Source organism: Salvelinus alpinus, chromosome 18 (assembly GCF_045679555.1).
Source record: "Salvelinus alpinus chromosome 18, SLU_Salpinus.1, whole genome shotgun sequence".
Taxonomy (NCBI): Eukaryota; Metazoa; Chordata; class Actinopteri; order Salmoniformes; family Salmonidae; genus Salvelinus; species Salvelinus alpinus.
In genome coordinates this window covers 33,007,898-33,023,587 of record NC_092103.1, presented here as the reverse complement: position 1 = coordinate 33,023,587, position 15,690 = coordinate 33,007,898, and the positions used below count along the sequence as shown (strand labels likewise).

The following is a 15,690-nucleotide window of genomic DNA, read 5'->3' as shown; positions in this document are numbered from 1 at the left end:
TGTAATAGTTTGCAGACCCTGCCAAATCAGACGAGTGTCGGAGCCGATGTAGTACGATTCGATCTTAATCCTGTATAGGCGCTATGTTATGCGCGGCCACGCAGTCGTGGGTGAAGAGGGAGTACAGGAGGGGACTAAGCACCCCTCCTTGAGGGGCCCCCGTGTTGAGGGTCAGCATGGCAGATATTTTATGCCTACCCTCACCACCTGGGGTGGCCCGTTTGGAAGTCCAGGATCCAGTTGCAGAGGGAGGTGTTCAGTCCCAGGGAGCTTAGCTTAGTGATGATCTTTGAGAGGCCTATGGTGTTGAACGCTGAGCTATAGTCAATGAACAGCATTCTCACATAGTTGTTCCTTTTGTCCAAGTGAGAAGGGGCAGTGAGTGCAATAGTGATTGCGTCATCTGTGGATATGTGTGGGCGGTGTGCGAATTGGAGAGGGTTCAGGGTCTCTGGGATGATGGTGTTAATGTGAGCCATGGATTCGTGGCAATAGTCATTTAGACAGGTTACCTTGGCGTTCTTGGGCACAGGGACTATGGTGGTCTGCTTGAAATATGTAGGTATTACAGACTGGGCCAGGGAGAGATTGAAAATGTAATTGAAGACACTTCCCGGCTGGTCAGCGCATGCTCTGAATACGCTTCCTGGTAATACGTCTGGCCCTGGGGCCTTGTGAATGTTAACCTGTTTAAAGGTTTTACATTGGCTACGGACAGCGTGATCACACAGTTGTTTGGTTTGTGTCATAGGGCAGCTCGTGGCTGGGTTTCCCTTTGTAATCCGTGATAGTTTGCAAGCCCTGCCACATTCAACGAGCGTCAGAGCCAGTGTAGTAGGATTTGATCTTAGTCCTGTATTGATGCTTTGCCTGTTTGATGGTTCGTCGGAGTGCGTAGCGGGATTTCTTATAAGTGTCCGGATTCGTGTCCCGCTTCTTGAAAGCAGCAACTCTATAGCCTTTAGCTCAGTGCGGATGTTGCCTGTATTCCATGGCTTCTTGTTGGAATATATACGTATGGTCACTGTGGTGACGACTTGGCCGATGTGCTTATTAATGAAGCCGGTGACTGATGTGGTAAACTCCTCAATATCATCAGATAAATCCCAGAACATATTCCAGTCTGTGCAAGCAAAACAGTTTAGCATCCACTTCATCGCACCACTTCCGAATTGAGTGTGTCACTGGTACTTCCTGTTTGAGTTCTTGCTTGTAAACTTTCTTCAGGATCGGTGGGTCCCCTGTGGGACGGTTAAGCTAATGTAGGTTAATGCGATTAGCATGCGGTTCTAAGTAACAAGAATATTTCCCAGGACATAGACATATCTGGTATTGACAGTAAGCTTAAATTATTGTTAATCTAACTGCACTGTCCAATTTACAGTAGCTATTACAGTGAAAGAATACCATGCTATTGTTTGAGGAGAGTGCACAGTTTTGAACATGAAAAGTTATTAATAAACAAATGAGGCATATTTGGGAAGTCTTGATTTTGCACAGAAATGAAATTATTCATTGGATCAGTCTAAAACTTTGCACATACACTGCTGCCATCTAGTGGCCAAAATATGAATTGCACCTTTGCTGGAATAATACATTATGGCCTTTCTCTTGCATTTCAAAGACGATGGTACCAAAAAAACACATAAAACGGGTTCATTTTTTCTTTGTATTATCTTTTACCAGATCTTATGTGTTATATTCTCCTACATTCCTTTCACATTTCCACAAACGTCAGTGTTTCCTTTCAAATGGTACCAAGAATATGCATATCCTTGCTTCAGGGCCAGAGCTACAGGCAGTTAGATTTGGGTATGTCATTTTAGGTGAAAATTGAAAAAAAGGGGCGGATCCTTACTTGAGCAGGAATCAGGAGTATAGAGTTATGGTCAGATTTGCCAAATGGACTGCGAGGGAGAGCTTTGTATGCGTGTGTGGAGTAAAGATGATCTAGTTTTTCCCCGCTAGTTGTACAGGTGACATGCTGGTAGAAATTAGGTAAAACAGATTTCAGTTTTCCTGCATTAAAATCACTGCCACCTAGGAGCGCTGCCATTGGATGAGCATTTTCTTGTTGGCTTATGGCCCTATACAGATCGTTGAGTGCGGTCTTAGTGCCAGCATCGGTTTGTGGTGGTCAGTATACAGCTACGAAAAATATTGATGAAAACTCTCTTGGTAAATAGTATGGTCTAAATAGTATGGTCATGAGGTCTTCTAACTCAGGCGAGCAGAACCTCGAGATTGTGCACCAGCTGTTGTTAACAGAGACACACACCTCCGCTCTTGAGTTTACGAGACACTGACGTTCTGTCCTGTCGATGCATAGAAAAAACAGCTAGATTCATATTAACCATTTCCTTGTTCAGCCACGACTCCACGAAGCATAGGTTATTACAATAGGACATTCTCAAACGGCGCCTGTCTCATTTGTTCTCCAGTGATTGTACATTTGCCAATAGAACATGGGTTAGAGGTAGTTTCATCAGGCTGCCCCCACGTCGGCCTCTATATCTCTGTCTTTTCCTCTTCCGAGTGTCGGGGATTAGGACCTGGTCCCGGGTGAGCAGTATATCTTGAGCGGCTGAGTCATTGAAGTATAATTCTTCATCCAAATCGAGGTGTGATCACCGTTTTGATGTCCAGACGCTCTTTTCGGTTATATGAAACGATGGCAGAAACATAATGTACAAAAGAAAAAAAAGTTAAGATTAGAGGAAAATAGTATAATTGGTCAGGAACCCATAAAACAGCCACTATACATGCCAGCGCCATTTTGTATTTTATTGCTACAATGATAAGGATGTTAGATAATTTCAGACATTGATTTTATATGACTGGGTACACTAAGATGTTAGCCCAGTATTACAATTCAAGGAAATAGTTGGAATGTAGAAAAAGCACACGAGGAGACCATACATATTTAGTGAAAAGAAAGTTTACTTGATAAATAGCATGAGTGCATTCATGTAATTTGATACAGAAATAGCTTCTTTTTTATTTGACCAGACAATGTCAAGCTGAATGTTAGAAATAATCTGGAAACATGATCAGTTTGATGGTGCAAACATTGCAATTACATACTTTGTAAACCTCAGTTTCTCCACAGATAAATCTAGACAAATAGCACCAAATCTGTTGCTGAAAAACAGTGCTTCATATAGCATTTTAGCAGTACAGTCCTTGGCCATGTTTGACTATATATATATATTGTTTCCTTTATTTAACTAGGCAAGTCAGTTAAGAACAAATTCTTATTTACAATGACAGGCCTAGGAACAGTGGGTTAACTGCCTTGTTCAGGGGCAGAACGACAGATTTTTACCTTGTCAGCTCAGAGATTTGATCTAGCAACCTTTTGGTTACTGGCCCAACACTAACTACTAGGCTACCTGCCGCACCTAAATGCTTGCTTTACCCACCCTTGGCATAAATCCCTAATCTGACATGAACATAATATTTATATATTTCTTAATTCCATTATTTTACTTTGAGATGTGTTTTTTTGCTGTGAACTGTTAGATACTACCGCACTGTTGGAGCTAGGAACACAAGCATTTCGATACACCCGACCAATAACAATTTATTTGTTATGTTGTTGTAAACAATGAAGTGGAACACTTGCTTTCAAATACTACACTTGATCTTAGCCAAAAGGCAGAGATTTCACCTATCCTATCATTTCAGATCAGGGTTAACTTCAAGGGAGTAAAATTGAAGAATGCATTTTCAAATAACTCAAAAAGGGGCCCTTCATTAATTCCACCAGCGCCTCTCACGAGGAGCCCGGTGTGAGGCCCGCTGGTGATAGACCCTGGAGCAGCTCCATCTGCCTCCTCTTGTCCTTGGCCCTGTTGATGGTCATCTTGAAGAGGCGGCAGTACAGCTCCATTGCGGCTGGTGTGTCATCGTTCCCAGGCACCGGGTATGTCACCAGGCTGGGGTTGCAGTTAGAGTCCACTACCCCCACCGTGGGTATATTCATCTTGGCCGCATCACGGACTCCCACATGCTGCTGGAAGACGTTGTTGAGCGTTGAGAGGAAGACGATGAGGTCAGGCAGCCTGACCCCCGGGCCGTACTGGATTGGGGCATTAGTGAGCAGACCACCCTGCCAGTAGCGTGTGTGGGCATATTCTCCGCAGTCCCCTGCCGTGCTCTCCACCAGGTGGCCGAACTGTCGGCGGCGGGAGACGAAGAGGATGATTCCGCCGCGGTAGGCGATGTGGGCGGTGAAGTTCAGGGCGCTCTGGAGGTGCTCCATTGTCTGGTCCAGGTCGATGATGTCCTGGTCCAGACGACTGCCGAACAGATAGGGCTCCATCAGCCTAGTAGAGAGGGATGAAGGGACAATCAAGATCAATGTTTGTGTGACAATGTACTCCTGTTCATACCTACAGTATGCTGTCTGTCTCTGTATATGAAATCTGCAAGGCATGTATTTGGATGGCAGGTAGCCTAGCGGTTAGAGCGTTGGGCCAGGAACCGAAAGGTTGCTGGATCGAATCCCTGAGCTGACAAGTTATCCTTCTGCCCCAGAACAGGCAGTTCTGGCAGTTAACCCACTGTTCCCTGGTAGGCCGTCATTGTAAAATAAGAATTTGTTCTTAACTGACTTGCCTCGTTAAAGAAAAGATTAATAAAAAAATATATGTATATGTTTTCATGTTGCCCTATGAAGATAATCCAGCTGGTTTTACTTTACTCTGATGCAAGAGTAAAGTAAATATGGTAGATAAGGTCAATACGAACCACAAAGAGAACATAACTGTCAGATGAACTATGAAAATCAGCCATCCAACCTGTGTCTGCAGCCTTTCTTGTGTCCAAGGTGCACTCTGGCATCGAATAGATCTTTCAAGGAGAAGAGTTCTGACAAGCGAAAGAAATCTGGCATTTCAAGAGGCAAGTTCTGGATCTTGTCAGTGACAGCTATTAAAAAAAAAATATATCGAGAAGTGGTTAGTTCTTTGTGATTGTAGAGAAGCTTTATGAATTCGTGTTAAATATCCATAGCATGAACTACTGTAAGATAGCTAACTGTACTTGTCACTGACAACTCTGCCTACCCGTGCTGTCAGTTTGCAAAGGGAGTGTTTTGACTGCGGTAGCAGTCGCATAGAGAGGTCCACTACAGGAGTATCCAGCTGCAACAATCCGGGGCTGGCGGAACCCGCACAAACCTACAAGAAACCCACCAGCATAGTCAGTTAGCTAGCAGTCAGACGATAAAGACAGCAGCTAGCTACAACATATAAAACATTACATTGTAACGTTGGCCATCCAACTTGATTTGGATGTGTGATGCTACTGCTAGCTAACGTTAGCCAGTTAGCAATGGTTGTGTAATTTAATTGTCGGACAATTAAAACGAGGATAGGTTGTACAGTCTTGCAAGGTAGCAAAAGAGATGCTAAATATATTTCATGTCATAATCATAACCAAAATATTTGATTTGATTGTATAATGTAAATAAAAATGTACCTTTGGTAAAAACTCCTGCTGCCATGCTTGCTCGTGCTGTCCCCTCCCACTGAAGGTCAAAGAAATATGCGACTGGTAGTTGAAGTCCATTGGATGTGTCGTACGCACTAGATCACGTGTCAATAATTTCCATTGGACCACAACTCCCATGAGCACGCATGTAGTTGAATGCTCATTCAAAAACGTTATTGAATTGTAATACCAGTTACTGAACCATACTGTACTCTCTTGTAGCCTACACATTTTATTGTCAAATTCTGGCCAAATACTGTAACATCTACATTTTTTGGGATATGTTGATTTTCAGAACTGTTTTTTTTCAATAAATTATATTTTAACATCAATATGAATGTGATGTATAAGTCAATCTATAAAAACTATTGAAATTGAAAACGTTCTTCAACAACTGTTAATTTGAATATTGAGAACCCATAGCCTAATAAAAAAAATTATGTATCCAAATATTAAACAAATATAAATAATTAAAACATTGTTGAACAATAACAAGTGCAATTTCAACATAACCAACATAATTCAGAATCAAACAATTCACATACAACAGACAAACCCTCTTCACCAACAATAACATTTTTCATCCACATGACTAAGTCGCTTTGGATATAAGCAGTTGCTAAATGGCATATACTCATTTAAATGTTTGATAAGAAATCTTGAAAGATCTTCCTGTAAAAAAAACATCTGTGCTTCTGTTGCTTTACTTCCCAGTTGATTTATTTTTCCTGCAAAGAAAAATAATTCATTACACTCAATGAACCCTCCTTATCTTCTAATTTAATCATGTCTGTGTCTAATCCTTTATTTATCTATGTGTTGTACTATTGTGTTATCAAGTAGGTTAAATATGACAAGATTTGCCTACAAAATGTACCTGGATAGAGGTAGAAATTGGAGCTTTCTCTTCACAGGTTTCTCAAACTTGGTCTTCTGAAAAAGAGCCCAGAAAGAATCGATTGTTAACAAACCAAGCCAACAAACCCCAATTCATCACAAACCTATTCCAGACAGATTGGAACACACTGTAAAGCCCATTGCACACTGCCCATTACAATGCCTAATAAACTCCAACATAAACATAGGGGTACACCCAGTACTTAATTTGTAAATCGGGAGGTGCCGTAAAAAAATGTGAGCGGGGGAGAGGGGTGCCCTGGGGAGCTCTGAGGTACTGGAACACATAAGAAAAAATAATTACCTTAATAATAAAGCATTGCATGCATATCATCGCATTTGCGTAGTGGCATAGAGCAGGAGAGTAGAGGCACTTACACATTGGGAATATTTTAGTTCTGTGAGAGATACAGGTGTGCTACTCACACAGCCATGGCCACGCATTGGTCTCAAACATAGGTTACAATGTTACGCAAACCATAAGTCAGGGCTGGCCCAACCCGAATCAACTCTTAGAATATCAGGCCCAGGCTGAAAATCTACATTTTCTCATTACGTTTTTTTGGGTGGGTTGGGGCAGGACAATAAACGAAGAGGTAACTCATATAACTCATCTTTGATCTCTTTCATTTGAATTTTTTCATTGTAAAAAGTGACAATTATTTTTCATGCCATGAGAGGTACCGGATCCGGCCAAACAGCTCCCAGAACAAAACAGTCTAAAACAGGGAGGTGCCGGCTCAAATTAAGCACTAGGCACACCTATCCATCTCTGTTTTTAGTTGGTGTTTGATTGGCATTGTATGGGCAGTGTGCAACGTGCTTAACTGTCCCCGTACGTCACTGTACCTTTGGCTGATTTACAGCAACAGCTTTACACATCCATCTGAACCTCTTGCTCCTTTCCTCTGTGTTCAATGCTATGTAAGGGCTGAGGGTGATACCAGGGTCAATGGCGCTGGACAGAGACCTGGAGAAAGGCAGAGTAGGGGAGGAAACATCAGTGCATGTTTATGTAGACAGACTGATCTACACATCACCTTGCATTATAAATGACTACTCATTATGGTCGCATTCCCGTGCTCAGACGTTGCATGCATCAACCAATGGTTGCGTGCCACGTCTTCGACTGTGCCGTCATACACCAGATAGCTATAACATGTGGTTCACGTGCTGTAAAATACCTATCCAGGCATTGTAAGATCTGGCATGCGTCAGCTAAGCCTGGACAGAGGAACACGCCCTATAATTTGGGGTTGGCAATCAGCGACTGAGCAAAATTGATGTCGAACACAGACTCCTATCCTCACTCTGCTTATGCACTAGACATTATGAACATCATGATAACCATGAAGCCAGTACGATCATATCACTCTCAACAGTAGAGCAATGTAAATGGTGTGGCCGGCTGGCCGCAGACCAGACTTTTACATGCTGTTACCAGAGGAAAATGTTGAGAGATCAAGGAGAGAGAAGCCTTTGAGTTACTCATTCATGTATCCAAGTCAGTCTGTCTGTCTAATATAATGTATTGTGGACCAAGGTACTGCTGAACCCCTCACTGCTGAGTAATTCTGATTTGGTAATATGATGAGAAGAGAGGTCGGAGGACACTAAGGCTTTTAACATTAGCTAAATTAGTCATATACAGGGATAATATAGCATGAGTTAGACAGTTGGTTTAACAGAAATGCACATTTCTCCAGTGGCAAGTGTCCTTCTGAAGAGTAGCAGCTGATAAGAACACCTTGAAGAGCTGTAATGTATGTATGGCCCATCTTTGTTGTGGAATATCAAGGTGTTTATAATATTGTTGAGGATACATTTTAATTGAATTAGATAAGAGATGCACCACTATTGATGAAATTCACTCTTTATTACACAGTTGCACTTTAAAAGATAGTCAAAGTTCTTCCTTTGACAGGGAAAAGGGAGAAAAGTTAAATTTTTGCTAAATACTTATGAAAACTGGCGATGCACAGCATGTTCAGTACAATATTTTTTTCCCTCGTTTTTTCCATAAACAAAAATAAATAATATTTTCACTTAACAAAATTCAAGAAAACTACTAGAACATCAAACAAAAATCAACCAAATGGCAAGTCAAGAAATACAAAGAGCGTTGATGATTTGTGTGCTGTTGACAGTTTGTCAGAGGGAAATCAACCATTGATATGGGCAATGTGCCTATGATTGTAGAGGAAAATCTCTTCATGATTAAAAAGTATTTGTATATTTTCAGCGACAGAACAGAGCAAATATACAAAAACCACATGTAAAAACAGCATTTGTGACTGGGGTTAGTTGCTTTTGCTATTTTAACCACTGCTGACAGAACCCTTAAAAGAGAACAAACAAATATATGCCTACTTTATGACAAGGTTTAAACTGGCTTGTCATGAGAATACAATATGATACTTTTTTTGTTTAAAATGTGTTAATGCCACACAAAAAAAAGAGGAAGACTATATTAGAATGCAAAGGGAAGATTTTGGCCGATGGACAAATTACAAGGAGGGCATGGGAACAAACACACACACACAAATATTAGTTGAATACAGTCTGACGTATTTGCATGATAAAAATAAGTCCCTTCAGTCACTCATCCATGGAGCAACAAAACCCTAACTCACTGCTCCCTGTAAAATGATGTCTTCAATTGTTCATTTTGACCCAATATTTTATTGTACCAATTATTCATATAGTATATTTGGGTGGTTAGGCCTATATCTTTGGCCTGATAACTTTAAGAGGGCTTCGATAGGATTTTCATATGTTGTATCTTTACAAAAACAGCCAGTGAAACATTGGTGAGACAAAAATAACCATCTTATTTCCTGTAAGAAACAACCAGACACACAGCTGTGCATTGGGTGGTACTAACATTCATGCACTCTGCTTGTTGTTTCAGGGCAGTGGCTGATATTGCTTAAGGGTTTCAATGATAAGAATTTAAAATAATAATAATCTAAGAGCACAAATTAAAAAAGGAACATTTTAGTCTTAAATTCTCAATGACATTGCGTTATAGTATTTAAATAGATGTATAAAATGTACAAACATATAAAAAAAGGCTTTGTGTGTGTATTAACAACAAACAATCCATTGGAACCTACGAACTAACAAATGTACTTGAATTGACATCCACCAGGAAGGAGGGCACACTCAATAGGCTAACTAATATTTTAAAAAAGGTTATGTGATGCTGCTATGTGACCTAACAAACAAGGAAAAAGCCTGCACTTACAAAGTGTGAAAGCCCTGCTGCTCTGGGCTCGTCCTCTCATCTGACTCGCTGACGTCGGTCTCATCTACACACTCCTCTCCTCGTCTTCCTATCTGCTCTGTCTTCCTGCACTCCCTTTCTCTCTCACTCTCTCCTGCTGGCAAGTCTCTCCTCCTTTCCTCCTTTCCCTCACTCACTTTCACCTCCCTGCTTCTGACCTGAACGTGGTTGGTCTCGTTCGTGAACAGTTCAACAAACATCGTCTTGTCCTTGGCCACGTGTACCACGCTGCTCTCCGACAGCCCCGGGGTCAGGGTTGGGGATTGACCCCAGCGGCTGCCTGACCCATGACTCTGAAGGAAGTACCTCCCTGATGGTCCTGTCTCCGTAGGTCTCCTGGTCAGGCTGGGGAACGGGGAGCTGAAGACGGCAGCCGACGTAGATGTAGTCTCTGAGGATGAGGGGCGGTGGAATGGAACCAGCGGTGATCTGATGCTGCTCCCAGTCCGTACAGCAGCAGGACGGGTGGAGACAGGTGTATCCGGTGCAGGCTCAATATTCCTCCTACTCGGATAGATACTGGCTGGTACTACACACTGATACGCTGGAGTGGTGGCTGTCTTCTCACCGAAACTAGGTGAGCTGTACTGGAATGGGTTCCTGTTATGGATCTTCTCTTTTGTCTCAGTGGTGGGGATCACTTGGCTCTTACGCCACTGCTCCGAGTCAGTCCTGGGCAAGGGGTAGCTGGTGCTGGGAAATGACCTGTAGCTGTAACCCCTTGCCATCTCAGAGTTGGCACTCTGGTGGGTATCACCGCTTCCTGAATCTGAACTAGAGCTCCTCCTCTTCTCTGATCTGGCAGACCCAGAAACAGCGCCATTGGCAGGCTCCAGCGCTGGAGGATAGGAGCCGGGGGTGAGGGCTGAGAGGAGGCACGACCCCCTGGCTGTTTCTGGGGTGTGGTTTCCTGGCACTGGCTGGATAGGGGGTGTGTTTGGAAAGATTCCTCTGTCCGGAACTCCTCTCTGCTCACAACTGCTCTGACGAGGCAGGTCAGGGAATTGAGTAACGTCTATCCTTGGAATTTCAGCCAGCAGATTTTCCAATTTGATGCATTTCTCCGTGAGAGGGACTGTAGTTTTGCCCTTGCCATTCCCGATCTCCTCTCTATCATCTGTTTTCACTGTGGTAGTAGAAACCTTGGCCTTTTCTGCCAGGAACTTTCTGATCTCCTGTTCGATGCTGTCGTCGCTGTCCACTGAACTGCTCTCTTCCTTGATCTGAACAACAACTGGGTTAGTCTCTCTTGACAGGCCTTCTACATCCCTGTTCCCTTGAGATCGGTCCATCTCATCTGTCTGGTTGAGGGGCTCTTTCTTTTCATTGATCTGTGGATACTGTGACACATTCTTACTAAATATGCCTTTTTCTCTGTTGTTGTTACTACTCTGGGCAGTAGTAGTAGTGACTTTAAGGCTAGTTTTCAAAAGGCTGGTAGTCTTGGGCACATGGTCCATACCCAGCTTCTTTAACTCTGATGTTTTTCTAGACAGCGGCTCCTCATCCTCAAGGCCCTTCCTTGACTTCAACTTCATATCTCTAGTCTTCTTTTTCAACTTCTTCTTAGTCTTGAGCAAGTCTTTTATTGCAGTGTCCAGGTCTTCGTCACTGTCCAGTGAGCTACTCTTGTCTCCACTCTTAGGTTCCCCCCTCCTCTCTGAGGCCCTCACTGATTTCAGTGGGGCTTTTTTCAGGGTGGAAACAGATGACCTTGACCTTTGGTCATGCTTGGTCAAATGCTTTGGGAGTGCCTCTTCTTTCATTTTGAGATCACTCTCTCCTTCCTTGGAACTCCTCCTGCTGCCACCTTCCTCTTTGCACTTTCTTTTCTGCGTCACAGACAGCCTCAGTGTTTTCTTCTGGGCCGGACTCAGTTTGGTGTTTTTCTCTGGGTCTGTTATTGTGTTGTTTCCACCTGGACTTGTAGTACCAACATCTGAGCCGGGCCCAGATGACAGTTTGTGCATTTGGGCTTTCTTCTCAAGAAACTTCCGGATTTCCTGTTCGATCCCATCCTCACTATCAATGGAGCTCTCATTATCACTATCATCATCATCATCACCATGGCAGTTTGTGGAGATGATAAGAGAAGTGGTGGCGGTGGACTCCGTGGAGCTACTGTTAATATTGATATGGCCTGCTAATGCTACGTTAGGGTTAAAGGCCCCTGGCATTTTAATGACAGCTTTAGAAATGTCCAGGATGGCCTCAGCACACATCAGCTCAGCTGTGGTGGTGGTGTTCACCTTCAGAGTGGCTGGGCATGGGGTGGTGTGTTGCTCTTGCTCCCTCTCTCGCAGTGGCTCCACTTTAGTCGACAAGAGGAGGCCATTCCCTTTGGGGCTGCTAACTGCTAATCTCTTCTTGATAAGAGAGAATGAGGAACCAGGAGTTTGAGAACGTAGAGATGATTTTAAATCCCTAGTCTCAAGTTTCTTCTTTTTAGAGCGTTTGTGTTTTTTCATGGCCGCTGCCTGAGTGCTTGTGCTCTCTGGACAGTGCAGGGGAGCCCCTGCTTTACCCACTTGCTTTTGTTTGGATAGAAAGAGAGAGAGCTTCGGTACACCCTTCTCTTTCTGCTTCTCCAGCTGGTAGTGGCGGATGGCCTCCTCTATTCCGTCATCACTGCTGCTGGAGTCTGACTCCTCTTTGAGGACGAGAAGGGGTTTGGAGGACTGTCTGCCTCCTTCATGTCTCTCTTTCTTCTTCTCATGCTGGTAGCGTTGAATAGCCTCCTCAATGCCGTCATCACTACTGCTGCTGCTGTCACTGTCAGACAAGTGTTCCTCCAACTTCACTGCTTTCAGTACAGGACTCTTCTGTTTGTCAGAGAGAGGGTTGGAATTAGAGGGGCCTCTCTTCTGTTGCAAAGAAGATAGTTTTTTTACAACCGCTGCATTGCTTATTGTGTCCAGTTTCTTAAAGGGATTCTCTTTGCAGGTGGGTATCTTACTTTTCAAACATTTTTTCATGGGTAGTGCTGTGTTGTGTGTCTCTGTTTTGACACTTCTCGGAACCTGGTTGCTGGCAGTTAAAACCTTATTGCTGTCGGAATGTTGTTTAGTAGGTTCTGGAAAGGTTGGAGCAGCCTCCCTCCGGGGAATCTTGGGTGGCTGTAAAATATTAGTGGCTGGTTCTGGCTCAGCCTTGCGTTTGTGGTCATCCTTTTCCTTCAGGTACTCCTGAATGGCCTCCTCGATGCCTCTATCTACAGAGTCATCGCCGTCAGAACTCTCCAAATCAACATTATAGGAAACTTCTGGCAGTGCCAGCAAGTTATCAGTGTGAGTGAGAGGAAGAGGGCCTCTGAATTTGGGCTTGGGTTCGATAACCACAGGAGGCCCCCTCCGTACCTTGAAGCCTTGGCCCTGGGAGCCCCGGGCTCCAGCCTCCTGTACCGGTTGCCCTGATAGCACTTGGTTCCCTTCTGTCTCGTCGCCCATGTTGAGTGAGGACTGGGTGCTCCTTAGGCTCTCTATGATCATCTGGACCTTCTCTGAGATGGGTGTTCCAGTGGTGGACAAGTCGCTGTCAGAGTCATTGAAGCACAGTGGCAGACCGCTAAAGCCTCTGGGCAGACCACCGCACGATGACCTCCATTCTGTGTGCAAAGCCGCGACTGGAGGCAAGTTCAAGTACATTCTAGTGTGGTGCTGGGGTGGGTGGGGGGGCTGGAGCATGGGATCACAGCTGCCTCAGACCACACTCACATCTTTACATCTGAAACAAAAAAGGAAACAAGAGTCAAAATACAGCTTTTGTATTCATATCATACTAAAATACATTCTTTTTTATTATTATTGTTCAGATTTTCACTGTAGGCTATAGGCACAAAGGATGAGGGGGCACAAAGTATGTGAGGGGGTGGTCTGGAGGGGAGCTCATCCACTGTCCATAAGTTGGAGAATTTTGCATTTTTCAAACACCTGAAACAGCCCAGGTGGGCAAAATGCCTCATATTGGTCTTGTATTTCGGATTATGCACCTAGAAAGGAATAGAAAACCTTTGAAAAGTACATCACATTACTGCTGAAATGGTCCTTTACTGAGTATCATGATAATTACAATGCTTTAATTTAACCTCTATTTATACAGGGAATCCCAATTGAGACCAGGGTATAGGTACAGGGTAGCTACAGCAATGCACTAAGGGCATTGGCCTAAATTGGTAAAAAGACTAAATCTGCCAGAATATGAACGTTTTATTAATTTAACACTCAACCAAATTAGGGTATTCTACAAATAGACTACGTCATGCACGAATACACTGCATCAAACTAGCAGGTGTAAGGGGCGGTCATGTGTAGCGCGATACTCAAACCCGCCATTCTGTTTCAACCAAGTAGAGTGATAAACAACGTCGCCGACATCCCAGGCTGCAGTAGCCAGATGCGAAAGAAGGGAGGGCTGTAAGCCCAGAGAAGACCAAGCCTAGGCTACTGTTTAATTAAATAATATACCACAAAAACTCAGATATCGTTTGGTCACGAATACAACGTGGACAGATGAGTCAATGTAACTTACTATATATCCAGTTAAAAGACGACAATCCATGTCCAAATGTGATTTGCCGTCATCATACATAACAGCCGAGAACGACTTTTAACACTGAAATAATTTGTTACCATCCATACAAACATTTAACTTTACCTGTGGTAACAGTAACATCGTCTGCATATGGCTATAGCTGATAAATAGGGACGTTTACTTTCCAACAAAATCGTATGTTGAGGACATTGTCTCCGAACCTCAATGCCTTGGTTGTCGCAACGCCACCCCCGGCAGGCCCGTATCCCTCTAGCAGCTCGGGCTGCACTATTGCCCGGTGTGTATCACTAGGAGACACCGCAGAGCAACCATGTTCCTCCACTACCTGGCCACTGCTCCATCAAACCCTCTCTTTACGTTATCATATTCTCAAAGGACACCGGTAATTCGACAACATTTTTCTCACTAATAACGATATTAATAGAAAGGTATAAAACAGGCGGAATAGGGGATATCCCACTGAACGTATTCGGTGTATTGAGAAATAAGATACTGGCGGGCCTGCTGTAGAACAGGAATTTTTCTGCGAAGAAAACATTTGTATTGTGCACCTCGACAACCTCTAAATATTAACACACACGGCACATCTACTTAGTTCAATTTACCTGGTTATGGTTGAATTACTCGTAGGGCCTACACGTTAATTTAATTTCCCTGGTAATTCTTCAGCTTTTAGCATCCACACACAGAACAGACACGCGCAGACAGTGCACGATGTCGAGCACCCCTTCGTCTCCACCTCCGCTTGACAGGAAACGCGGTATTAAATTGCATTGAATTCTGTCAGGCCGAAATTAGCGTTTGAATCAGGAAAGTTTTCTCTCACGACCTCTACATGCCAGAATGTTGAATAAAATTACATTTTGGCGTACTTTACCAGTTGTCCGTGCGACACATTGGCCATCTTCTTTAAAGGAACAGTAAAATAACATATAGACTATCTCTCAAAGTTGACCACCACTGACTTTCAGTAAGGAATATGTTAGCTTTGTGTAACAGCTCCTCCTGATGTTAACCTCCTCCTGTATTACGTTAGCTTTGTGTAACAGCTCCTCCTGATGTTAACCTCCTCCTGTATTACGTTAGCTTTGTGTAACAGCTCCTCCTGATGTTAACCTCCTCCTGTATTACGTTAGCTTTGTGTAACAGCTCCTCCTGATGTTAACCTCCTCCTTTTACTAACCTACAAACCATTTTATATGATTAAAATATTATTGATATGGACAGCCAGGCATATTAGAAATCAGGCCTAATTATTTTAAAGTAGCCTATGATGTTAGAAATAATATGACACAAATGTCTTTACATATTACGAAATATTGTGGCCTAATGACATTTTGCAATAATTAGACCTTCTTAAATGAGTTACAAGTAAATAATCATAATAGTATTATAAGTTGATGGCACTTTTATTCCAACAAATATGTTTAATACAAAGCTACAGGTCCAGACAATGCAGT

General features: G+C 43.2%; 2 protein-coding genes across 4 annotated transcripts; both read right to left on the bottom strand.

The window, feature by feature from the left end:
• Window positions 1–2,918: 2,918 nt before the first annotated feature.
• On the bottom strand, window positions 2,919–5,631 carry LOC139544202 (small ribosomal subunit protein uS2m-like). The gene is made up of 4 exons (XM_071351065.1): window positions 5,485–5,631; window positions 5,070–5,183; window positions 4,803–4,932; window positions 2,919–4,328 (listed from the first exon to the last, which is right to left on the bottom strand). The coding sequence occupies exons 1-4, from the start codon at window positions 5,507–5,509 to the stop codon at window positions 3,776–3,778; spliced, it is 822 nt and encodes a 273-aa protein (XP_071207166.1). The 5' UTR covers window positions 5,510–5,631; the 3' UTR covers window positions 2,919–3,775.
• Window positions 5,632–5,708: 77 nt separating this feature from the next.
• LOC139544200 (protein phosphatase 1 regulatory subunit 26-like) lies at window positions 5,709–15,374 on the bottom strand. 3 transcript variants are annotated; one of them, XM_071351062.1, is made up of 5 exons: window positions 14,836–15,374; window positions 9,641–13,402; window positions 7,243–7,363; window positions 6,374–6,429; window positions 5,709–6,224 (listed from the first exon to the last, which is right to left on the bottom strand). In XM_071351062.1, exons 2-5 carry the CDS (start codon window positions 13,360–13,362, stop codon window positions 6,200–6,202), a joined length of 3,924 nt encoding a protein of 1,307 aa, XP_071207163.1. In that variant the 5' UTR covers window positions 13,363–13,402; window positions 14,836–15,374; the 3' UTR covers window positions 5,709–6,199. The 3 variants fall into 3 exon arrangements, with proteins under 3 accessions (XP_071207163.1, XP_071207164.1, XP_071207165.1); XM_071351063.1 differs by having other exon boundaries at window positions 15,108–15,336; XM_071351064.1 differs by having other exon boundaries at window positions 6,059–6,224; window positions 6,374–6,426.
• Between the last annotated feature and the right edge of the window lie 316 nt (window positions 15,375–15,690).

What these genes read in the sequence shown, in the direction of transcription:
- LOC139544202 (XM_071351065.1), bottom strand. Translation starts at nt 5,509, where the DNA reads ATGGCAGCAGGAGTTTTTACCAAAG. An exon ending in AGCAGGAGTTTTTACCAAAG is followed by an intron (nt 5,184 to 5,484) that starts GTACATTTTTAT and finishes GGTTTCTTGTAG; the next exon opens with GTTTGTGCGGGTTCCGCCAG. An exon ending in AAGAAAGGCTGCAGACACAG is followed by an intron (nt 4,329 to 4,802) that starts GTTGGATGGCTG and finishes CCTCTCTACTAG; the next exon opens with GCTGATGGAGCCCTATCTGT.
- LOC139544200 (XM_071351062.1), bottom strand. Translation starts at nt 13,362, where the DNA reads ATGCTCCAGCCCCCCCACCCACCCCAGCACCACACTAGAATGTACTTG. An exon ending in CAGCAGGGCTTTCACACTTT is followed by an intron (nt 7,364 to 9,640) that starts GTAAGTGCAGGC and finishes GCCTTTCTCCAG; the next exon opens with GTCTCTGTCCAGCGCCATTG. An exon ending in CAATTTCTACCTCTATCCAG is followed by an intron (nt 6,225 to 6,373) that starts GTACATTTTGTA and finishes TTTTCTTTGCAG; the next exon opens with GAAAAATAAATCAACTGGGA.